This window comes from Onychostoma macrolepis, chromosome 12 (assembly GCF_012432095.1).
Source record: "Onychostoma macrolepis isolate SWU-2019 chromosome 12, ASM1243209v1, whole genome shotgun sequence".
Taxonomy (NCBI): domain Eukaryota; kingdom Metazoa; phylum Chordata; class Actinopteri; order Cypriniformes; family Cyprinidae; genus Onychostoma; species Onychostoma macrolepis.
In genome coordinates this window covers 10,448,471-10,475,568 of record NC_081166.1, presented here as the reverse complement: position 1 = coordinate 10,475,568, position 27,098 = coordinate 10,448,471, and the positions used below count along the sequence as shown (strand labels likewise).

Sequence of the window (27,098 nt, the reverse complement as noted above, 5' to 3'; positions counted from 1 at the left end):
AATTATGCAGAAACAACATCATTTGAAGGGCCTTGCGGTGTTGCCTTTATAATATAATACAATGGGAAAAAAAAAAAAACATTATTGGTATCATGCATATGAATATACAGCATGCCTATAAAGTATACAATGTTTAAATGTTAAAATTTGTACTCCCAATAATTAGAACATTTTATTATAAGCAACCATATATATATTACAACGACAGCAATATACGAACTGACTAAAGAAAATAAAAAATAATATTTCGTATATACACAAATAGCACAAAATTCTATGATTTGCAATTAAAACAATCTCCCAAAACAGTTGCAGAAATGCTGCATGATACATCTTCACATTCTTTGAAGTTATTTATAAATATAAGATCTATGGGATAGATATGCATCCTTACTTGTTATAGAGTGAGTCAATATGATTGAACAATAACGACTCAGTATTTAAAATGTGCTGTCAGCAGCTGAAAGATGCCCCATTGCTTTTTGACTTCAGAAGTCTGGAGCCTGCAGATACCAGACCAAAGCAGCTGAGCTCCTAGCTAGCATCTCCCTGGATTGCCTCAGCAGGTTACTGAGAGTTCACTTAGATTGGGTGCGTTTTATCAGCCTTGCTAAGCCAAGCCTTGCTCTATTTATTTCCCTGCTGGATCTAAACCTATGACCAATCCATGTGTTAAACCACGCTTCAGACTGACCTATTCTTTCTGTGCCAATATTTTATCACGCGCAAGTAAACAAAAATGAGAAATAATGTTTATTTCAGATTTGACAATAAAATAAGAGACGAGCTTTGATTTCTGCACACTTGCCCTTATATCTCTATACTGCGTTCTGTGTAAAACGTTACCTGGAAAGATATTTGCGTCTGTGCAAATGGTTAATTACCCACAATGCCTGCGTGTTCCTGTGCTGGCTGAAATGGCTCTGTTCTTAATTAGCATATTATGGGCTCTGTTAATGGTCTTCCCGGTTGTTTTCAGAGTAACAATATGTGCATTTTAAAAGCTGGGTTAATAGTGAATACAACATGATTTATGCCAGATCCCCTCTAAGCTAGTTGAATAAAACAAAAAAGTTTTTTTAGTTTTTACAAGTGGAACTTGGCATTTAACCTTTTCGCATTTAGTCAATTGCAAATTTCCCCATTGTGAGAGAGCCTCTGCGTACCATTTTAGCATTTTTTTCCCTGTAGGAGCTCAGATGAATTTTATCCTGTGAATAATGACGTGGTTAACCACAATTATGTGATTCTAATGGATCTTCATGTTTTGCATGCACAGACCAACAATAGGGAAATTATTTTCTTTACAACATTATGCAAAGTTTCATTTTAGAATGTATATTTTAAGGGCAGATTGAAAAACTAATTGTGTTACCCTCAGCATTTTGAAAAGATTACAGTCAGAGAACAGTCAGAACAGAAGCATTTGTATGTGAGTAAATGAGTTTTGATGGAATGGAAATGTTAATAGATTATTAAAGTTCCAAACAAAGTCTAATCTTACAGTGCATCTTTCTTTCTGTTAGTTTGTGAATCACAGGATTTGACTCAGAGATGTGTCATTTAATTGGTTCTGTGAATCCAACTTGGATCAGCATTTAGACCTAGAAAGCTGGTTTTTAGAGTTAAAACAGTGTAGTCCCTTCCACAGCGTTAACTGCGTCTGAACATGTCTCTCACCCCTGGAGTCTGTCAAATACTCCAAAGTGGGAAATGTATTTGAGAAAGGAGGAGCACCGAATCTGTTTTCCAAAACAAACAGCAGACTTTTCATACATGGACGCGACAGCCATTTATCAAGGTATGTAGCCACCTGAAGCGGCGCATCAGCGTGTACGTATCACATCTCTTAAACTCTGCGGTCACAACGAATATCGGAGCCAAGGCACACACAGAGGAAACTCTCTGACATCACACCAAACCTACATTAACTCAGAGGATGACCCCATGACCCCAGAGTTATCTCTCGAGCACAGCCTCGGCATCAAATGCTCTCTCTCTTTCAGCAGACCTTCGATTCCTGCCCACAGTTTTCAGATAGTCTGTATAAATTATACTAATGTCAACAACAGCTTGTCCTGAAGACAAAAAGCTTAATGTTGTATGATTACATAAAGTCCTTTGGATCTTTGTAATGCTTGTGTTTTAGCTTGCTGTGCTCTCTGTTATCCAAATATTTACCATTTATGAGTGCTTCTCTATAATAGATTAGTTTTTGGATTTAGAGAAGCACAGACACTGGACTAAAAGGCGGGTAAGGCGCTCTTAATAGGTTCTTATTTGGGTTCTGTAAAGAACTTTCTGCCAATAACAATGAATATATGAAAAACCTAATAGTATTAATAAAGAAATGGCACAAAATGTTTTTTTACACTAACAAATGAAATATATGAGATAATACGTTAAGTCATAGTATATTATGTTTATTTTACAAATGTTCACATGATAAACTATTTAATTCACATATCCATGAACTATTGGCAATTAAAAAAAAACAAAAAACTGCTAAATATTTGAAATCTATGGAATTCAGTTGAATCCCTACAAGTGTTCCATCATATTTCAGGAGTTCCAAACATGAAGCCAGCAATAGAACTCAGACTTGTATAGAACTTTATAGACTAGCCTTAAAATTGTGAGAATTTGGTATTTTAGATTAGAAAACACTTATAAATGCTGTTTTAGACCTATATTTTCTGCTGGTGATCTCATATGGGTGCATTATTAGCTGAACATTTGTTCTAGCAGCAGCCCTCTCATTTTTTTATTTTTTTATTTTTTCAAGGACGTGTCCGAAAAGCTTCTTCCTGAGCAAGATACAGGAAACAGCAGGCAGTTTCCCAGGCTGAAAGAGCAGGAAAAGTTTTCAACACAGTAGGGGCAATGGCTGACAGCTATCATAGATCATAGTGCATGTGGGTTTGAACTATAGAGTAAGGATATTAGTCTCAGAAGGATGTGTTTTACATCATGATCCGCTCCATTCTAAACATCAGGATCAAATGTATACAGCTCTAAATGCATTTAAACAATCCATAATGTAATAGACACAGGTTGCTCTTTCATACCTCAGGAGACTTAATGGAGGTCTGAGTTCAGATTTATTCAGCTTTGTCTTCTGCAACCCTTTAAATTAGAAACAAATATGGCAATTGTTGCATACAAGAGTACAGAGATATTAATGTAAAGTAAATGAATGTAGATCTCTTCTGAAACTCTAAAGGAGATTCATTTTCCTCAGATTAAATATTTGAAAGCATTCAATTCAAAATCTCAATTTGCTCAACACCATCTAATCACTCTGCTTTCTAGAACAAACAACAGCATATTAAATGGACCTAATTCATGCGTTTGGTTTTATAAGTCTATAGAAAAAGAGTTCATCAAATCTCAACCACGGTCCTCTGCTGAATCCTAGATGAGATTCCACCTGCTAGGGTCTGCATACCATGGCTTAATTAAGAAATTAATGCAAGAAAATCGATCTGGCTGACAAGCCCTCCACCAATCTCTATTGCTTTCTTTTAAAAACTATATCTGGAGGATTTTTCAGATGCATTTCAATGCCATTGTGCAGACTTCATTAATCAAAGTAGTAGGTTGTGTTTTATCTTTTAATATAATATCGCTTAAGTGCATTTGTGTCAGTGTCTGTGAACTTGAACACCAGTAAAGACCCTGTTTATTTTATTTCCTTTTGTTAATTGAGTGGTTTGTTATGGCATTTGCTTCATCCGATGCTTTTGTGTGCTTGTATGTAAACTGAATGTCTCAGAGAATCACATAATGCCAGGAGCATCATGAGTGTGATTCACTTATTACGACGTGTCAACCTGCAATCGTAATGTCTATTTTCAAGGTATCTCATAACAACCTTGAGCTCAAGTTTTACATAAAATCGACTCATTACACTTCCAGAAAGCGATTCATGACCTGAACAAAGGCAGGTCAGAGGGCAAAGCCGTTGTCTTTTTATATATTTGAACAAACAGAAGGCGGCATATTTATACACACAAACCGGAATAAAACTCGGTTGTCAGACAGGAAAAGCGACGAGGTCTGTGTTCACTTTAAAGCAACATTAGTTGCAAGAGCTTTTGTTCATATTAATGGTCAGAACGAAAACTCATTTTCCACCCAGGTCGCCCATGCCATCCTCTCCCTGGGAAATGAATCCCACATCCTATTTTTGTTCATTAACCATCTCCAAAATGCATCATAAGCACGGAGATCACATCACAGTATATTTTATCAATATTAATAAGGATAGGAAAACTCTACTGGTTATTAAGAGACTCCCCAGGCTTTGATTTAGACCATTACTAACGCCTCTGCATCTTTAGATTAAAAAACCGACCTCTTTTATTTAATAACATTAAATCCTGGCATGTATCTTCTAAAAGCTTTAATAAGACAAAGATAAGATTTGCATCCCCATACAAGTGTCTTTTTCAATTGATTATGAAGCCGCCATTGATGTGTGAGAAATTGATGTTTTCCTCTGTTCTTAAGGGGCTCTAATAGAAAGGGCGGGATTTGAGGAGGAGACTTTGCCACTTTGATCTTCAATCAGTAAAAATTCCCACTTCTTCTTTGTCAGACTATATTTGGTAAATAACAGTGACAATCCATGTGCTTTAATAAGATGAAATGACGGGAAAGAAAGGGAAGGGAGGAGAAACAGTGAGGGAGAGAGGCAGAGAACATGGAACGGTTCTCTCGATTGTGTTTTTGTAACGTTGGAAGGTGTTGGCGAGGCAGCCCACAGGTCACAGCACAGGTCTGTTGGAGACAATGTGTCCAGCTGAACGTACTAACAAACAGATGTAAAACCCATACCGCAGAGCTTCGGGCTTTCAAAATAGAACAAACTCAAAACAACTCGGACCAAAGTGGCCGGCAAGTCTGAGTGTTAATGGAAAACAAACCAGGTTTGGGGTTTGCTTGTTCGATGTGACTCAAATTTCACATTCCTGTACCAAAACACGCACTGCTATAGTAACTTCACAACAAGCACATCTACTGGGATCTAAAACGATGCTTCTCAGTGGATTTGTTCATCCAAATAAGAATAATCATGTCATCGTTCATTTGCTCTCATGTCAATACCAACCTATTTGACTTTCTAGGAGCACAAAGGAAGACATTTCCATCAATGGGCCGAATGCTCTTTTTACATGTAATCACATTAATCATTTTATTTATTTATTTATTTTTGGTTTCTTCTTAAAAGGACCCATTTTCATTTTTAGTGTGAAGAATGTTTTAATATTCTAAATGAAAAGGTTCCATGGATGTTTAAGGTTCTTCATGGAACCATAGATGCCAAGAACCTTTATTTTTAAGAGTGAATAATGAACTATTTGCAAACAGCACCATAAAAGTAAATCATAAAAGAAAGCTCATGTGCTATATTCCAAGTAGTGGAGAAACGCGCTGATATTTAAGAAGTTACACACCAAACATCTGTCAGATTTAGGGATTTGAACCCAAACTGAATCCGTCCAATTTGTAAACGAATCATTCAGTTCAGATTTAGGAACTGGATCAGTTTATTTATTACACTACCCAAATAACAACATAACAGCTGTAATTTCAGTCTGTTTTCCCACATATATTTTGTGTAACTTCAAAAGACTTGAAATATATTGCACAAGTTGTTTGGAACACTTTTACGACACTATTATGACTTTTTTTTTCTTGATGGCTCCATTGCTCATTCACTGTTATATTGAAAAAATTGTCCAGGATATTTCATAAAAAATACATTTGTATTATACTAAAAAAAGTAGAAAGATGTGATAAGGTACTCAAATAATGACAGAATGTTCATTTTTTTAGCGATCTGTCAAACCTATGCTGAGATATTCCTCACTGTACTGTACCTCATCACTGGCCGCTGCAGTTCCCTCGGGTGACTGGAGTCTCTGCCAACCTGTACTTGAAATATATGGGGAGAGGGCACAGGATCCAGCATAACAAAGCCTAGCCATGCTGGGTAAACCTGAGGGGGATTTGACTCACAAATAGAGATGGGAGAAGACAAAGACAAAGGAGAGAGGAGGGGAAAAGTCTAATGGAACACTGCCAGACCAAAATGGCCTCGTTCGCCCAGGACAACACAAGTGGGTTTTTGCATTAAGATCAGAAGACGTAAGATGTAATGGAAAGATAGCGATATGACATTATACTTATCGCAGAACAACGTCTCCTCGTGAAGCACATTTAAGGAAAACTCTGGCTTAAAAGGAAATTCGATTATATGAGATTAAATCAGTTCACCTGGTGAAATAACAAAAGATAGTAAAATACGGAGTCCGCCCAAACCAGGCGAAATGATGTATAGTTGTATAAGGCACGCTACGAATGTAACAGCTTTCAATCATGGTGATGATACTCACCACATGAGCTTTCCCACAGTTCCCATGGGCACTGTGTCATCACAACTCCAAATACTGCAGCAATGAGAACAGTGTGGGATTCACAGATTCACGCAAACGGTATGAAATGATCACTTCAAGATGGGGAGACAAAAAAAAGAACGTTACGGAGACAAATAAGCTCTGTTCCAAAATCTAGTATGCTGCCTTACTGCCTCCATAAGCAGCATCCGAACTGAAATGGAACATCAAAAGTGACTAATTTGGAATGCTCTATATAGAAATAAACATATAATAGCGCCGCTCAAATCGAGAGTAAAAGATACTCAAACGATACAGGCTATGCGAGCCAAGTTTTCAATGTTGCAAAACATTTCTATTTTTTTAAGTGCTTTTGAACTTTCTATTAATCAAAAAATATTATCACAGTGTCCACATAAGCATTAAGCAGCACGATTGTTTTCAACATTGATAATAATGAGAAATGTTGTATGAGCACCAAATCAGCATATTAGAATGACGTCTGACACTGAACATTGGAGTAATGGCTGCAGAAATAAATTACATTTAAAGAACAATTATTTGAAATTGTAATGATATTTCACAATTGTACTGTTTTTATTTGTATTTTTTGATGGTATGCTTATTTCATTGACTTATAACACAATGCAAATAAAACAAATACACACATCATTTTGTTTAAAAAGTCTAATAGTTTTAAACTTTCTTGTGTATTAAATCAAATAATGCACACTGAAATAAAATCTGGTGCAGAAACTATTTTCACTCACTAATTACAAATAAACACCAAAATTAAACATAAAATTTTGAAGTAGAACGACAGAAATAGTATTTTCTATATAAAGTTTTATTTACAAATGCAAAAAATATTTTTTCATACAGTGCATGAAATATAAATATACATTAAATATATAATAAATATTTTGCTCACATCATTGGCCATACTTTGTTGCAGTGCATTCTGGGATTGTGTTTGTTAAAGATGAATGTGATTAGACAAGGTATCTCAGGAGGCAGCATAATTAATGCCTACCATTTGAAACGGCCTTCGCATCAGATATGCACCTCTGCAACCTCTATAGGTAGAACACTAGGTTTTGGGACAAAGCTATAGACTTCATCACATAGGAAATAAAACCAAACGAGTGGCTGGACTGATAGCGGCAGAAGCGGAGAAAGAAAAGGGCGGAAACATCAAGACAGAAGAGCTCTGGCCAGGTAGATGGAGAGAGAGAGGGAAGAGAGAGGGGCGCAGCGGGGAGCAGCAGGGGCTGGGGGCTGGCTCCAGGCATTGAGGGGGCATGCAGGGATTTACTCGCAGATCAACAATAGCACACTCAATAAACCCCCGTGGACGGGGGAAACTGATCCACCTCGACACATGTGAGCCCGAATTTACAAATGTTTACATCCTTTAAGGAAAAGAGGAGAAGCTGTCGATCCTGCTCGATATTTGCAATGAGCTCCAGAAGTAAACAAAATGTGGACGGGCTTTCTATGGCCTGCTTCCTTTCCCCATCATTCTCCCTCTACACCCTTCTTTTCCTATTTAAAAGACCCTGGAAGGAAATTATTCTGTTTGACACATGAGCCGATATTGAGATGCACTCACTCAATACATAGCGGCCTGTCTCAGGCTCTTAAACACACTGACAATGAAGTGGTAGTTATTTTTATGGACTGACTGACTGACTGACTGAAAAAGAGAAACCAGTTGTCGGTTTGGCCCAATGGAAATATCAACATATAACCATAGTTACTGTTAGCGATCACTATTATTATTATTATTATTATTAGACATAATGTTTCATGTGAGTGTGGTATAAAACAGTAATATTTTGTACAATTTAAAATAACGTTATTTATTTAGTTAGTAGTTTTCTATTGTAATATATTTAAACATTTCACTTATTTCTGTAGTGGCATTTAGTCCTCCGTGTCACATGATCCTTCGGAAATCATTCTAATATGATGATTTGATGTTGAAAAAGGTTGTGCTGCTTAAAACTTTTGTGAAATCCTATCGTGGAACCATTTCTTCAGCATTCTATAATTAATAGAAAGTTCAAAAGAAAAGCATTTATTTGAAATAGAAATCTTTTGTAACATTGTAAATGTCTTCACAGTCACTTTTAAACAATTTCATGTGTCCTTGCTGGATAAAAGTATTAATTTCATTAAAAAAAAAAAAAATCTTGACCTTGACCCCAGAAATTTGTACAGCATATTCATATTGACACAGAATTAGGGAGCCAGTCATCATCATGGATTGCTGTATGGAAAATAATGTCCTCTGGAATTTTGATAATAAATGTGTTCCACAAGAGAAAAAAGTCATACAAAGCAAAGTCATTCCTGTAAAGCAATTGATTTACAAATGATCTACAGTCTGATTCACATCTGCAGCACAAACTGTGCTGGATGAGCAAAGTGTTGATGTGTAATGCTCCTTCCCAACGAGGAACATTTATCAACACATTATTTAGTCTGAATGGGATTAGTTATGTAGTGTTGTTAGTGAAAAGATGAATAATTTAAGACATTATATTTCATCTATAATTTGTCCCAGAAAGACCCTTTTGGCAGAGGCAATAGAGCGTGTGCTTGTGTTCTAACCCTCCGTGTCTTTTTCACCTCTAGAGTGTGAGCAGGAGACAGACAGCTTTCAGAAGGCTGAGGTGAGGACAAGAGGCTCATGTACTGGTTACCGGCTCAGTGAAGCCAAAGCCGAGCCAGCAGCCTGTGCTTTACACTAACGCAACCCAAAAAAAGCACATAAAAGAGTCTTTCTCTCTGCCCCAACTCAAAACCACATCTTTAAAAAAGCTTGGCTTCAGAAAAAACAACTGCAGGCTCCTCCAAACACCTCAGACCATAGAAGTGGTTGACCATCTCCATGCTCGGACTCCTAAATGAGGAGCCGTCCCTCTGAGGACAGCAGCTATGTTCATCTAAAAAAGACCGTAAGGGAACACATGCAGAGATCAATTGTATTTTATATCCAAAATAAACACACCTCTAGCGTAGTCCTCAACTGGTTTTGCTTCAGCACAAAGATGGACATCAATTGGCAACCTATGGAGCCCCTAAAAATGAGATGGGAGTGAAAAATTTCATTTAAACGCAAATGTTTTTGCAAGTAAACACAAAGTTTCTTGGAGGAATGCAATACTTTTGCAAGAAAATGCTGTTTTGTGTGTTAACACAAATTTTCTCTGTGAAACGCCAATACTTTTATGAGAGAACGCAATGTTTTTCAGAGAAATGCAATAGTTTTTCGAGAGAATGCAAATGTTTTGTGTGTGAACACAAATTTTCTCTGGGAAACACCAATACATTTGTGAGAGATTGCAAATGTTTTGCGAAACAATGCAAAATTTCTTGGTGAATGCAATACTTTTGTGAGAACTCAAAGTTTCTCAGGCTTCCTATAAACATTGGTAACCATAGTAACATACAGTTATAGATGAATAGTAATACAGACGAAAATAAATTTTTATCGTTCCGGTCAAATATTGCAGCGCAAATATTATTAACATCTTTAATATGTGAATGCTGGCAAATGACCATGGCATAAACGGGATAATCAACGGATAGCTGTGCATTCATCGATTTGAATGCACTTCGCGTCGTGCATTCAAATCGTTTAATGCACAGGTAGCCGTTGATTATCCCTTACATATACACTGAAATATATTTTTTCCTTCCATCTTTCTTTTTTAATCACCAGGGGCTCCATAATCAGGGCCATCCGTAGTTGACGCGGGGCCCAGTGCGAGGTAGGGAGCAGGGCCACTGGGTCCATTCGTGATTGTGTTCCGGGGGTGGGAAGTGTCCCCCTCGGTCTTGCAATCGTGTTCCAGTCCCCCTCTGTCCGTTTGCTGGAGGGCCCCCTCAAAGTGCGGGGCCCACCAGTTGCACCTCCCAAAGGACGGCCCTGTCCGTCGGCACCAAAAAAAGTTCCAAAAATGTTTATTGAATGTTAGTTTCATAGATAATTTTGACTTTTTATAAAGGGGTTAAACAGCCTCAGTCATTATGTGGTTGGGTAATTCCAGATGGACTAGCGTTCATTATCAGGCTGGGGTAACTACTGCCGACAACTGTGAAACCTGTGTCAAAAAGTCTGTTTTCTGACCAGCCTTCATTTGCATGTTTGAATAATACATAGTGCTTATAAGCATATTAAATGGAGCAGATATGCACGTCATTTGAAGGAAGAGATCAGACCTTCCCAGTTAATTATGAAGATGTCAAATGTCAGGCAGTGAACCTCTGCCCCTGGGGTCGCCCCGTTTAGTTTAGTGATTATATGCACAAACTACAGATAAAGTGTCATCATACAGGTTATTAGAGCTGAGAAAGACTCCCTCTGACTCTCATTACCATTCAAAGCCAAAGAAACACAAGAAACGAGTGGAACGCTCGCACTTACTTCACTTTTCTGCAATGTTAAAGCTGGAACATACTCTGCGCAAGTACGTGAACACAAGCGCACATGTTGTCGCAAGGGGAGCCATAGCGAGAATTGGCATAAAAGTCTCAAATACTGATATGGTGGAGCAACAGTTTAATGCTATTGCAAAGTCAGTGTGTTTATAATACAGCAATTCACCCAAATAATAACAAATCTGGTTTAATGGATCTGAATGTAACTGAATGTAACTTTATCGCCCCCTTGAGTACTGAGGTTTGTTACTGTCTAGACATCACACCCACAGACCGCCCACATTGTGTTCGCTGAACATCTGCATATGGAAAGCCCATTTCCGCCACTGAATAAAAAAATAAATAAAAAAAAATAAAATAAAAAGGTAATTGCGACTTTTTACTTGAAGTCTTTTACTTTTTTAAAAATTAAGTCAGAATTGTGAGATATAAACTGGCAATTCTGAATTTTTTCCCCTTCAGAATTGCATGATGTAAACTCGCAATTGCGAGATGTAAAGTCAGAATTGTGAGATATAAACTCGCAATTGTGAGTTAAGTCGTCAGAATTGTGAGATAAAAACTCGCAATTCTATATATATATATATATATATATATATATCGCAATTTTGAATATTTCACGCAATTGGAAATTTATATAGAAAAAAAAGTCAGAATTGGGAGACGCAAACACGCAATTGTGAGAAAAAAAAAAGCCAGAATTATGAGATAAAAACCTTTTTTTGTTTTTTATTCAGTGGTGGAAACGGGCTTCCAGCGGAAAGTGGAACCACTTTTGCAAAGGCAAAAGTCTAAATCTGATTGGCTGACTTCTACAGGTTTTCCAGTGGCCTCTCCAGTGTCCAACAATCTTTAATGGTCTGAAAGCTGTGTTTGCAAGTGAAGTTCAGGACTTAAATTGTTTTAAAATACATTCAAGAGTGTCGTTTGAGGCACTTAGTTGAATTTAAAAGAGATGTATTCACGTTTACCAAAAGGATACAGGAAAAGTACAATTTTATAACTCACCTCGTAATCTTATTGTTTTTAAAAAAAGTTATTTTTACGACCAAGACGACACAAAAAAGAGCATTATGATTAAAGTAACATGATTTTATTATGAGAAGAAAAAAAAAAATACCAAAAAAATTGCACCACAAGATATTAACAATCTACTAACAAAATCTACAAGGAATATTATTGATTTTAATAATCCAGTCATATAGTCAAAAATGTCAGGATTTGCTTGTTTTGTTAGCAGGTTAATTAACTCAGCCAAATGCATCTTATTCAAATGAGAAAAAAATTAAAGATATACTGTATACAAATACATTCTTTTGCAACACTGCACTAAACCATGGATAAACAATTGCTAATTTGTTCCATGTTGTTTTTCTTCATTGTTGATACATGTTTAAATTCAAATCCAATTAATATAGACATAAATAAAAAAAATATGGCTAAAACAAACAAACTTTCTATTAATGATCACTTATTTTTACTTCAGCCTACTGCAGTATTCATATGAGCCCCAATTCTTTGTCTTTGTCTTTCCCACAAATCCATGCCAGTCTTCAGTGAAGTGTTCATTTAATAACTCATTAAATGGAGCAAAAGCATGTTAGATTTCCACCTTTCAAGTCCAGAGCCGGTTTAACAAGCCAGGTGTTGGTGCGTTTGTATTCAGGCGGTGAATATGTGAGTGTGGCGTAGGCCGGTCTGCTTAAGCCATTACTGCGCCATTAAGACCAAAAAGAGCTCCGGAGTCAGTGAGTGGAAAAAGAGAGCGGTGAGGGCCTGAGAGAGCCGCCAGTCAAACAGGTGAGCTCACTGTGTGTTTCTGTCAGTCACATCTCTCTGAAGTTCATTTATAGAGGTGCAAGATGCCTCACTAGCTCCTAACAGGTAAAAGGTACCATAATATCATCCCCTCAGAGAGAGCAGCACAATCTGATGTGTTCTTTCAACTGTACTAAACTGAGTCCAGGTCACAGAAGTGTGGCCTGGACTGCCCTGATTAAGAGAGAGAGAGAAGTTGAGAAAAGAAAGGCAAGCAAAATGAAAAATGAAGCACTGACCGACTGATCCATTGGAGATTCGGCACAAAGAGGTTGTTGAGGGGACGTTGGACCCTTGCTCCTTCAGCTGCGGTGTGGACAAAGAGTCAGGGCCTTTCGTCCGCGGCGCTGAGCACACTCAATATTTCATCCTGTCCTGAAGGCCAGAGCTGCTCAAGGCCACATCTCAACCTGGTCTCAAGGAAACTCAAAGCATTTTTATCCAAACTGAAACCCACCCAGAGCGCCCCTCACGCCTTAAACCGATGCACAAATATAGGCTCTAATTCATCGGCTAACATCTCTGCTCAAAATATCGACTAGATTTCCTTGTGAACTTTTTGGCTAATTCACCACCTAGACCAGTACTAAAAACCAGTATTAACCGGACTTGAATTTACATGCTGGTCTACACTGGTCTCTAGCCGGGCCTTGAATCTCTGTGGTTGAATCTCAGAGAAATCAAATACACAGGAGCACCATTTACAAACCATAAGGGAATCATATGCTTCGTAGTTGCTTTAGAAAAACACTTACAGAACCGCAGTTGATTCCTAAGAGACAATAGTAATCCTATAATGCACTATTTACTGAAATATTATCACTGAAAGTGTGCATGACATATGATCAGGTTGAGACAGAATCATGATTTTAGGAGGAAAAATCTGTAAACATAATGTATACATTACATTGCAAACAATGAAACAAACACAAAAGTGTGGAATTCAGTTTTTGCTGAGAGAAATAAAAATTAAAAGGTAATTGCTTCCTATCTACCAGTGTGAATTTATTTGAACAGTGTGAAAAGGAATAGTTAACCCCAAAATTAAAATTAGCTGAAAATGTCCTCACCCGCAGGCCAACTAAGATGTAGATGAGTGTGTTTCCTCATCTAAACAGATTTGGAGAAATGTAGCATTACATCACTTCTGCAGTGAATGGGTGCCGTCAGAATCCAAACAGCTGAAAAAAAACATCACATAATCCATAAGTAATCCACATGACTCCAGTCCTATATTTAACATCTTGGAAAGCAAAAAGCTGTATGTTTGTAATCAAAGCAAACCATCGCTTCTGGCTAAACTACAGAATCCTCTATCCATAATATTGCTGTCTTCAGTGAAAAAGTCTTCTCATCTAAATCAGGCGAGAAATATGAACAGATCATGCACCATAAGTTCATTTCAAATATATCTGTATTTTGATGTGAGAGGACAAAGGGGATGGACTTTTTCACTGGAGGAAACGTTAGTATGGATTATGGACAGAAGTGATGGTTAAAGTTAAAATGCCTCGATGGATTTGTTTCTTACAAACACACAGTTTTTCACTTCACTAGACATCAATTGATGGACTGGAGTCATATGGATAACTTGTGGGTTATTGTGACAAACAAACACATCTACATCTTGGATGGCCTGGAAGTGAGACAATTTTTAGCAAATTTTAGTTTGCTAATTTAAAGAATGTTAACCAAATTTACCATGAAGCAGCTCAAACTGTATTTCAGCTGTTTCATTCCTTGTGTCCCACGTCACAACACAAGCAATAACAGACACTTTTTGCACGAGGACACAAGGTCCACTATCCTTCAAGAGAGAGTGGCATCAATCAGCTTCAGCAAAATCTCACCGCAGCATTTCAAACCGAATACAGAATTACACATATGCTTCTCGCTATTCTGTATTGTTTTGTCTCATTTTCCTCAAGCCTGCCGTTATCAGACAGTTAACTATGTGTGCATTTTCAGGCCTTTGACTGCTTGCTTTCTTTTTTTCTGGCACGGGTGTGTAACGTGTGTGTGTAAGTGTGAGTTTGTGAACGTGCTCTGGCTTTGTTTTTCTTTTTGAAAATTCCTTTGATGTACGTGTTTATTTATTTATTTGTGTTGTGTGCAGGCCTTTTCGGCGGTTAAGGCTACAGTATATGTGCTGTGCGCAGCTCAGACTGCCATCCATCACTCGTGAACCTCTTTGACGGCTGAACCTCTGACCTCCTCTTCCCAGCATCCTCCTTTTGCTGCTACAGGAACACTTTTAAAGTCACATCGTGCCCAGACCGATTTCATTAGGCTTTGCGTGTACCTGGACAGAGATTAGCATATGAGAGGGTAATGGCATATTTCCCTGGAAATGCCCAAATCATTTTTATATTGTTAGTAATATATTTTATAATATAGATTTGCCGGTGAATCAAGAGAATAAATATCAGAAAAAGTTAAGGAAGAGGGATGTCATTTATTAATGTCATTATAAAGTATATTTTTCAACAAATACTCAGCATACACTCTCAGAAATAAAGGTACAAAAGCTGTCACTGGGGTACTGTTTGTACCTAAAGGGTCCATTTTGGTACTTTAAAGGTACATATTAGTACTTAAAGTGCACATATTTGAACATAATAGGCACAAAAGTGTACCTTTTGAAAAGGTACCACCCCAGTGACAGCTTTTGTACCTTTATTTCTGAGAGTGTAAGATGGTGCTAAACAAAATGTTGATTGCTAAGTATTGTATTTAAATCCAAACTAAGTATTGTATGAAATGTTATATTTTTATAACTTTTATATGTTATAGTGATTAATATAAACTACTTTTCAAAAGAGGTCCTTTATGCTTAGCAAGGCTGCATTTATTTGATCAAAACAGTAAAATATTATTACAATTTAAATAACTGTTCTCTGTTGTAATCTATTATAAAATTTCATTTATTTCTGTGAATTTTCAGCAGTTATTACTCCAATGTTCAGTGTCACATGATCCTTCAGAAATCATTGTAATATGCTGATTTGGTGCTCTTCCTATTAAAGTATTTTTGTGGAAAACATGATATATTTTCAGGATTTTGAATGAATAGGAAGTTCAAAAGAAAAGCAATCATTTAAAACAGATTCATTAATTCATTTAGTTAGTTATAGTTAAATATTTTTGTTAAAATTAGTGTGTCCTTGCTAAACAAAAGTATTAATTTTATTTCTTTTAAAAATCCCAGATGTGAGCTTTATATTAAAACCCACATTTCTTAGGTTTTAAAATTTTCTAGAAATAAATATAAAATTAATTAAACGTCAAAATTAAATAGACATGCTTTAAAAAAATAAAAAAAATAACAATGTTAACTTTGTTGCATATTTTGCCTAAAAAAAGGATGCATCTCATAAGGGACTAGCTAGTTAGGAACAAGTGTAATATATATACACTGTAAAAAGTGATAAGTCGACTTAACTTAAAAAAATTGAGGAAACTCGTTGCCTTAAAATTTGTAAGTAATTGATAATTAAAAAAATAAAGTTAATTGAATTGTCAAGTTCACTTAACACTTCTTTTTTTTTTTATGTACTTAATAATTTTAAGGCAACGGGTTTCCTCATTTTTTTTTAAGTTAAGTCAACTTATCACTTTTTGCAGTGTATATAAATTTGCAATTCACAGATTAAAAAAAAAAAAAAAAAAGATACTTTAATGCTAGGTTAATTTTATGTTAAATAATAACTAATAAACATATTTAATGAGTCTCACTAAGAGTTCCATAAAGAGTCCAAACCATCAATAAGAAACAGAGAACAACTACAATGGAAGAACTTACCTTAAACAGACACAAGATCAATCCAGTCTTCAGTTTTGACCACAGTATATATGAAGATGCTCTTCATCAGTCAAACCGATGGCCGGATACCAAGAGCACAATGGAGCTGGAGAGATACACCTGATCCTTCACATGGACAGACTTACTTAACCTGAAACCAGGGACACTCTCATTCAATTCAGTCTCAAGGCTAAACAGAGAAACACAACTGCCTTTTTTTCTTCTCATGAATTGTTTGTAAAAATAAAAGAAGCAGAAAAGAAGAAAGTTGAATGTTGTGTTTATGGTAAAAGCTGCAAGTCTGCTTAAATTGTTCTCCATTCTTTTCGCTTTCATCTACTTTTCCCTTCTTCTCCTCTATTGTCAGTTGACTAAGAATGTTTTTCTTGCATAAAAGCACGCACTTCACTGAAAATGACCCTTATAATTCCGACTGCCAACGAAACATTTCTCAAGAGCTCTGTCCTTCAACCAGGCATGTGAAATTTATCACAACATTCAAAAGATGCTCGTAGAGAAGTAACTCACCATCCTTGTCTCATACTTCCTCAAGTGTTTACTGTACATACCTGTGTAAAAACGTTCTCTTTAAACTATACATACGTGCTCAACTCACTCACATTCACCTTGATATAAATTTGATCATCGCTTTGGTTTACCATTGTACAGGTTGAAGATTGAATGCTAAACTTTTGAGCAAATCAGCTGGAGATAAAGACCCGTTTTGCCATTTCATTCTCTTTTCAATTTGGTCTTTAAAGGTGTAAATATGAGATAATTGGGGTTGGAGAGAAATCTCTGAAAGTGTCAAGTGGTTTCACCTCATTCGCGCTCGTATTTTCACGGTATGATGGGAGGTTTAGCTTCCTGCCTGCTGGGCTTCCTTGCTCTTTATTGGCCACATGGAGACTGGACCTCTCCCAAAAAAAACGAAATGAATTAAAAACAAAAATACAGCCAACTAAACAACTTTGTTTAGAAAATTACAGCGACGACATTTCACACATTTAGCACATAATACACGTAATTCACGGTGGCTAGGTATTCATTACCAGGTATCTGCTATAAATAAAACGTAAGCCAGAGCAGCATGGTTCTTTTGGAGAGTTGCTGCCAACTGTGAGTATTGGCTGTGTTCTGTCAGTCATGCCTGTGAGAGGTGCCAGTAAATTCTGGGTTTGTGTTAGAGAGGGCGATTGAGCATAAAACACTCACCTAAAAGCACACAGGAATAAAACAACAATCACTCAGGTCACCAAGACAGCCTCGAATGTAGTTTCATAAGTGGGTGGCTTCTGGAAGCTTTCGGATGGGGGCTAGAAAAGAGAACAAGCACCTGAACATACATTTCATACTCTGGATGGATAAAAAAATAAAATAAAACTTAAACTTTATGGATTAAACTAGTAATATTTTAGAATTATGATAATAAACATTTATACTAATTTCTCTTATAGGAGAAATAAATACTAAACATTTTTATTATCATAATTTTGCTTTAGCTCTCAAAATATTACTAGCGTAATCCATAATGTCTTTAAAATTTTTATTCTCAATTAGGAGGAGCCCATATAGGAGAATCAGATAATATAATATTAAAATTCTATACAATAATAATAATAATAAAAGTTTAAAGTTATGAGAAGAAAGTTCATGATAGGCTTTTCATAATAGGCCTTTTATTAGAATAAAGTAATTATGAGATTAAAGTAGTAGTATTTTCATTTTAAAAAGTGCACTGAAAAAAGGTGTAAACAATATTCACTCATAAATTGCTAGCAAATTTCACAATTACAAAGAAACAACAAATAACACATTGAAATAAAGGCGAAATTTTGAAGTAGAAAGACTGAAATAGTAATTTCTTGTAAAACATACTCCAGTAATCTTTGTTTTATAAACCAACTTCATATATATATATATATATATTTTTTTTTTACAGTGAATTTACTTTAGCATTATATTATAATACTTTAAATAGTTTTTAAAAAATATTATTTAATAATACTTTAATCTGTTTATTTAGATTTTTTTATTTTCATTCTTTTTAATGAAAAAACTACCACTTTAATCTCACAATGGCTTTATTCTAATAAAAGGCCAATATGAAAAGCCTATGAACTTTCTTCTCGTAACTTTCAACTTTATTTGTATTATTATTATTATTAATTTTGATTATTTTAATTGTAATATATTATATTACATTATTCTTTGGGCTACAGAAAACCTTATGAATTATGAACAGCATAAATCAGAAAGGTCACCATGCAGTAAGACTTTTATCAAGCTTCCTTTTGACAACAAATACTGCGGGATAGTCTTGCTAAAAGCCTGTCTGTTCATAGTAGGAAGCATTTTTTTCCCTCCTCCTTGAATTGTTAGATTTTTCAAAAGACTTAATTAGAGTCAAGCCATTCATCTACTTTAAAAGGATTTTGTGCATTTAGTTGAAGCCAACATTTGGGATTCTGGAAGATCTGACAAAGTCCAACATTTAATCACTAAATTATTTTTAGACCAATTACTGGTTTGCCCCGTTAAGAGCAAAATCCACTTTCCAAACGATCATTTATCCCTTTCTGCTATTTCTTTGCCCAAAAAAAAAAAAAAAAAAAAAGAGTGAGTCCTTTCAGTACCACATTATGTGTACTGGGCAGGTGTTTCAGATCATTTCCTTTTCTCTCGTCCATTCCTCCTGCCCCCACGCTGATTTGAATTTCTGCCCCGGCCTTTGGGGATTCAGCGATTTGACCATATTTTATTTATCAATTTTTGTAAAAGCTAATATTCAGCAGCTGTGATCTATAGCAGAATTACAATTTTCAGGGTCAAGAAGGATTCTGATACAGGAAGGAATGAGTACAATGCTGTTAGGGAAAAAAAAAGAAGAGCAGAAAAGAAAAAAAGAAGAGAAAAGGGGTTAAAAAAACCCACACAAGTTGTCTTTAAAAATAAATGAGAAAATCGGTAATCCCAGAGTCACTGCATGGAAAAAAGAAAATCAATACTTCTCTCAATTCACCTGGGCCATCCAGAATCCTTGAAACGAACAAAAGTTGTGAAATTTGTTGCCAATACCATACATCTTTCTCAGAGCAGCTGCCATCTTTAAAAATAAACTAGCTGGTGAGAGCGAGCGGGTGAGCGCGTGTTTACAAGTCAGGGTATAATGTGTTTACATGCAGCAAAAACAACAGTTTCTAATTGGGTGCAAAGTCGAACAGTAGGAGCCTTCGTTCAATCTTTGTAAAATTTTGTGTTTCTGAAGCAACCGCTCTCTCTGGTCATCTTCAGGGGCAGGCGAGCGCGGAAGAGAAGAGGGGCATCATACAGATTTTGTAACCTTTGAACCATCCATTCAATTGACCCTGTATGCCAACCTGCAGGGACCCCCATGCATGAATCTGCCTCCATTTCCTGCTCTGGGAGAAAAACGCCAGACCAGCTCTGCCATTGGATGCACGCTCATGAATATTTAATCAATTCCCCCAGCTAAGGAGGAGGTATCGCCGAGGGGGACTGAGAGACAGACATGGGGGGGGGGGGCCCCACCGCCGTGCCCTTTTCCAAGCGCCGCGTCAAGACAATGAAACACACACACACTCACATACATACACATGCCCTGGTGTTTATGGAGTACCATCACACACACACACACAAGCTTCAACCACAGAATCCAGTGACCCCCCCCCCCCCTCTCCTTCAGTCCGGCCCATCTACATACGGATGTGCTAAGCGATGCCCCCCCCCAGTTCATTAGTGTGCTCTTCAGTAGCCTGTCATAGAGGATGTGCTCCATCAAAGCTGATTGACTCTCGTTTTCCAGAGAGATGTCGCAGGGTATCACCGCTCGCTCAGATCTCCTGCTATGGGGAACATGAATGGCAGGCTGCCTTTTGAAGACAGTGATTTTCCACTGATGCCTCCCAGTTGGAAATTTAGAATCTTGTCTGGTAAGACACCATATGCAAAGTAAGTCATGCCATGCAACCCAACAGTCAGGCCATGGCATCCTTCACTCTCATCTCTTTCTCCACTTTCTGCATAACACTTTCATAGTCCAGCTGAAACATCTACATGATGTAAATCAACACCAAATGAACAGTAACTACACTGAACATCTACTATAATCAACTACTATAGTATCCATCTACTGATCTATAGTCAGCTATTATACAGCAATAGAGACATACTATATATGAATTATCTATATAGATATTAAGCATCTATTGCAATATAAACAGTTCCTATCTATCCATCTATCCATCACTCAGCTATACAGCATTAAAGACATATTATCTATTTCTACATGTAGTGTTTATTGTAATAATATCATAAATATATCTATCACAATATATTATCTATCTATCTATCTATCTATCTATCTATCTATCTATCTATCGCAGCTACTATATAGCATTATATATGAATGACCTATCTCTACATATAGACATTTAGTGTTGATCTATCGTAATATGATAAATATATCTATCGCAATATATAATCTATCTATCTATGCTACTATATAGCATTATATATGAATGACCTATCTCTACATATAGACAATTAGTGTTGATCTATCGTAATATCATAAATATATCTATCGCAATATATAATCTATCTATCTGTCTAACCATCCATCACTGCCAGCTACTATATAGCAATATAGACATATCTATCTTTACATATAGACATTTGGTGTTTATCGTAATATCATAAATATATATATCGCAATATATAATCTATCTATCTATCTATCTACAGTATCTATCAATCACTGTCAGTCAACATAGACATATATGAATTATCTATCCCTTCATATAGACATTTAGTGTTCAACTATCGTAATATATATATGTATAATTAATTAAACTTATATACACAGACACTTGTATTTATGCAGTTAGTTCCTATATAGCAATCTATAATATATGTGAATTATCTATGTCTAGGTATATAGATATCTTATCTATATACAGATATTTATATGGTCGTTCCCAATATATACTGTCACTATCTCCAGCTGAGTGACTACTACTTTATAGAAATATCAGCATACTATATATGAATTACAATATATACATATACTATATACACAGATCTATTTCTGTTTCTTTCTCAGTATATGTGTAGAAACTTCTAGAAGGAACCTTATAAGTGAGAGTAGGTCAGTGTAGCAGAATTGGAGGGTGGAGTTGAGCAGTGTTTAGATTATGTGATATAGGTCAGGCCTGCTTCTTTGTTCAGTGTGTAACTTCTGCCTTTGCAACACACGCTCACACTACAACAGCACAGAGGAGACAAAGGGAGAGAGTGTGTAGCACAAGGCTGGTGGTTTGACTGGTTAAAAAGTAAAATGTACTGTGCTTAAACTCCATTCTTCTGTTCCACAAGGATCCTACAAGACATCGGCCTGTGAACGGGCATGTGAAGAAAAGTGTTGAAAATGACATGTCTAATGAGAGCAAGGACACCAGCATGGGTGAAATACAATACTGCTTTAATGACAGTGTTGAACCTAGACAAGCTTTTAGTATATCTACAGAAAACACTATTCATAAAAGTAATCACCAATTGAACAAACATAAGATTATTCTGATCATTACTGGGTCTCTGGCCTGGAACAAACAGCCACATGTAAAGTCACACCCACTGACACACAATAGTCCACAGTGCAAACACGGTATCAGATCCGTGGTTCCAACTGATGGGTATTCACTCACATAATGGGACACACCAGAAGAAAACATAATTGATGGATGTCATGTCACATCAACTGCATTCATTATTCACAGGAGAATGAGGATATTGTCGTGTGCATTTGTGCAACACATTTGTACAATTGCACACAGTTACCCAGATAATAAATTAAAAGAATAATAAAAAGGAAACCTATTATCCCACTGTGCTTAACAAGAGAGGCCACAGATCTCCCTACACTAACTTGAATCTAACACACTAACACTCACTCACTCACACACACACACACACACACACACAGAGCCATCTGTATTATCTATAGGGTGAAATATTATCCCTGGATGAGTGAACGAGTAAAAATAGAGAGATGCACAGTTTAAAATGTGGACCTCCCATCATGCTCTCCAGCAACCTCAGAAAAAGCACAGTCAGCAAACACTGACACTCATTTCTGCAGGCTGCTAATGTGATATCAACTGAGTGTCAATTTAAGGGGCACTAAAATTCAAGAGAGAAATTCTACCCAACTTTGATAGTTAAATGATTAAAATGAAAAAAAAAAAAAAATTACTCAAAATAATAAAAGTTTAACATTTACAGCCTTTTAAATCACAGTACTGTAAGCATTTATTTAAAGTAATAAGGCAAATAAAATGTTCAGTTTTCATCACTTTACAAAAAATGTGCCCAGTTCACATAAATCTCCAATTTTTTTTCCAATGAAATCTTCTATAATGTTTTTCTAACTTAGAAACTGAAACAAGGTGGGTGGAACTTAGATAAAAAAAAATCACAATGATGCTAAAAATGCTAAACTAGCTAGCTAGATGTCAGTAAATCATGAGCAAGCACCCATCTCTGCCGTGACCGCAGTGGGTCTTGCCTGCCTCTTTGTAGCCTGTTCTGTGATAGGAGCTAATCAGAGTCTCTTTCTCACTAAAGGCCTGCTAGCCGAAGTCACTTAGCAGGGTTAACGTCAGGCATAATGAAATATTAAAGTGTGTCTGTAACTGCCACTATTGTTGCCCCTCGGAATAAGATATAACCCATTTTTGACAAGTTTTCATCCTCCTCACATAGAAGACACTACACGCAAACCAAATCAGCTACAGAGAAGAGGGTAATGAATAATCTATTTCATATTCCAAAGGCACCCGCTGCTTAGAGAGAGAGAAAGGAGGGAAGGAAACAGGGAGGCATAGAGGGTGAAAAAGAAGGATAAAAAGAAAGGAAGAGCAAAAAATAAAAAAACGAAGGGAAAAAATAGATGCGGTAGATGATAACGCCAGCCTGCCGAAGGTGTCACGTGACACACCTAATGTTTAAATAATAAAAAAGGGGATATAAACAAATCATTAGCCCCCCCAATGGTTGTTTAATGCAATTTCTTAATGAACATAATAGCCACAACTAATAATGAAAGAAAATAAAAACATCTAAATGGGCCCCAACTTATCGTCAGCGCTCAATTATTTCCTTGTCAAGTTGTTATGATTTAATGAGCCCCAGTGGGACTGACGGCTGTCAGTCAGCTCTGACTTTTTGACACCATTACAACTTCAAATAGAGCCGCAGCCACGCTGCTTTTCCACCAGCCACACACTGCTGAGAGGATCTGACAGGCCCGGGTAGAGAGAAAGAGAGAGAGAGAGCGAGAGACAGATAACGCACACACACACACACACACACACACACACACACACAGACTGAGCCAGCAAAACACACCAACACACATCCAAGTCATTACACGCACAGCCGACTGATGTCTCACATACACACGCGCAGGTGCGGGAAACGAACGCGCTTGCTCGTCCCCCACACGCACATACGTGTGAGAAAATAAGGACAAACAAATCTCATCGCTATCGCACTTAAACGCATACGCTATTTCTCTCCTCCGTTTGATGCAAAACCCAATCACAGAGGTCATTATCTGATGAGGTTTGTTAAACTGGCGGGATTCAGCTCCCCCTCGTCCTTTCTCTTGCTTCCTCAACTTAATGATAACTCTCAATAGGTTGGCCCCACATGGGACACACGGAGACGCACTATTTTGTTGGCCATTAATTTGGTGCTTTGAAGCCATAGCTGTGAAGCAGAGGCAGAGAAAACCCCCCACCAGGCTGCTTCCAAAATAAGACAATCCACCCGGCCTGAAACAGAATATCAAATGCCGTCTGCCTGTCTGTCTGACGGTCCGTCTGTCTGTCCGTCAGGCACCGCGACCGGCCGAGGTGTGCGCATGCGTCCCGTGTGGAAGGGGTGTTGAGCGTGGGGTGTGGGAAGAGAGGCGGCGGTGTGCTAATCAGCACAGTGATCCAAAACCTAGTGAGTCACCTACGTAGGCAGCATATATGCACACTCTCTATGTGAAGGCTGAAAGGCCTAATAATATGCCATCTTTAAGATTCCTTCGATTGCGTAAATTTTAAAACAAAATTGCATATATACTTCTAAGAATAAAAGAAATTGCAGAATGCACTGACAACTGAATACTGTTGTAGCTCAATGTAATTAAAATGGTTCATTTTACCCAATATTTGTGTGCTTTGTATTTTTATGCTTATTATAGTACTGTGTAATTAGCTTAGCAACATTTAGCATAGCAAATTGCTAACTCGATTTACTAGCATGGATTATTTGTCTTTATGCTTGTCATTAGCTTAGCAACATGCTAATATTGAAATGGCAAACAAAATGAAATGTTGATTTTAAATATAACTGATTTGCAAACACTAAATATTATTTACCTTTATGCTGAAAGGGATAGTTCACCCAAAAATGAAAATTCTGTCATTAATTACTCACCCTCATAAGACCTTCATTCATCTTTGGAACACAAATTAAAGATATTTTTGATGAAATCCAAGAGCTTTCTGACACTGCACAGACAGAAACGCAACTGAAACGTTCAAGGCCCAGAAAGGTAGCAAGGACATGGTTAAAATAGTCCATGTGACATCAGTGGTTCCATTTTTTATGAAGCTACCAAGAATACATTTGTGTACAAAGAAAACAAAAATATTGACTTTATTCAACAATTTCTTCTCTTCCGTGTCGCCGCCTTTTTGGGCCTTAATCATGCTAGTTGTGTTGCTGTATATGCAGGGTCAGAATTTCATCAAAAATATCTTAATTTGTGTTCCAAAGATGAACGAAGGTTTCACAGGTTTTTAACAACATAAGGATGAGTATTTAATGACAGAATTTTTTACTTTTGGATGAACCATCCCTTTAACACACTGTTAACACACTGCTTACCTACAAGCTAACAATAAATTTTTTCAAACCAATTGTGAAGTTGGTCTCCTATGTGTTCAAAGTTGCTATGTAGAGGGTTTTGAATCAGTCATTTATGAGGTTTCATTTCAGCTAGTGATGCTGCCTTAGATGTCAACTGCCTACATATGCATTAGACAGCAAAACAACTCACTGGGTTTGGAATTGAGCCAGAGTGTATGGCAATAAACACATAAATATATGAAAAAATACAAAGGAATCCTCACATAAAAATCAGATAAACTAACAGAAATGAACTGTACTATTAGTACACAGTCACTGTTACCTTCTCTCTTATAGATTAATACTCAACCAGCAGGTGAAAGCCTGGAGCAGACTCACAAATTCTGCATATTTCCATATTGATGCTTGCTAGTTGGTCCCCCTATAGGAACAATGAAGCACATTTGCAACAGTATTGTACAGTAGAGACAAATGTTATAATTTTAATGTCAAACGCTATGGCTAAAACAAATTCCAGATAAATCGAAAGAAAGTTACAGCAAAAAAATACATCACAATTCATCTGAAATGACAAATAAATACAAGAAACATTTCTTATTAGTACGACTGACTACAGTTACTATCATGCTGTCAGATTTGATTAGTAAAGGTAAAAGTGGACATGGATGTTTTCTTGTTCAAAGCAGTCCTGCTGGTTTAACTAAACACATGCGAGGTCTTTGCTGACCTTAGAGGAACAGCGTGAGAAGCTACTAATCCTGGATGAAGGGGGACTGAGAGACGGGCGCGTGACCTTTGGGCTGTGTGTAGTGTGTGATTCTGCACCATGTGCTAAATGGTACTGCACCGGGGGCCTTGCCTTGTGCACGGCTCACACACACACACACACCTGATGGATGGGATTTTACTAGTAGCTTTGCAGAAAAAGAAAACTAAACATTAAACAGCAGGTTATGACATACGTTGATGTTCGTCTCCATGTTCTTCATCCATCTGATGTTCTCATCATGGTCCTCGTGTCCACACGTCCGTGTAGGGTTTCTCTATGGGTCGGTAAGTTTTAAAAGTAATGGACGCAGCATAAATATAAGGGGAGAGAGGGTGAGAATGGTCCCGCTCCGCTCGAGAGCAGCGAGGAGAGGCCCCCTGTCACTGCCCACCAGGAATGATTCATGTGAACAATTTGTCCTAATTACTCCAGCCCAACGCTTTTGTCACTATTAATCTTACACACACGCTCGTACACACTCACACATGCAAGCATAGGGCCAGTCAGTGGAGATCAGTGCCCTCGCAAATTGAAATAGATGGCCAAGATGATGGTGAGGAGGATAATGGCGCCCAGGATGAAGACCAGGATACGATTCTGAATGATCCTGTGGGTGAGGAGAGGGAGAGGTGAAGAAAAAGAGAAGAAAAGAGAAAGACATATCATGTTAAGGACATTAATTAGACAATAGTAAATCTAAAACTTTCGATTAAATATTTTCACACAAAACAGGCATGCATGTGATCGAGCACATGCCCTGCATCAAAAATGGATTTATTTTTCCTGACTGAACTCGATAAACACATTTCACTTCAGTCAGATCTGTCTGTTCAAAAAATAAAAATAAAAATAACAGACTTTCGTGCAAAACATGTCACACGGTGTGACAACTTTGCCTTTTTCCTCTCCTTCTGTC

The 27,098-nt window shown here is 37.0% G+C and overlaps 1 protein-coding gene and 1 long non-coding RNA gene across 5 annotated transcripts in view; both read right to left on the bottom strand.

The window, feature by feature from the left end:
- Positions 1 to 12,050: 12,050 nt before the first annotated feature.
- On the bottom strand, positions 12,051 to 17,447 carry LOC131550606 (uncharacterized). Its single transcript, XR_009273589.1, has 3 exons — positions 17,292 to 17,447; positions 16,471 to 16,621; positions 12,051 to 14,970 (listed from the first exon to the last, which is right to left on the bottom strand). It is a non-coding gene; the product is annotated as an uncharacterized LOC131550606 (long non-coding RNA).
- A 4,354-nt stretch (positions 17,448 to 21,801) lies between these two features.
- vti1a (vesicle transport through interaction with t-SNAREs 1A) overlaps positions 21,802 to 27,098 on the bottom strand; it is a 149,920-nt gene continuing 144,623 nt past the window's right edge. The window contains exon 9 of one of the 4 annotated variants that reach the window (XM_058792807.1): positions 21,802 to 26,789. In XM_058792807.1, the coding sequence (XP_058648790.1) occupies positions 26,696 to 26,789 (94 nt within the window). In that variant the 3' untranslated portion in view covers positions 21,802 to 26,695. The remainder of the gene's footprint in view (positions 26,790 to 27,098) is intronic. The other 3 variants (XM_058792809.1, XM_058792810.1, XM_058792808.1) reach the window with 3 other exon arrangements.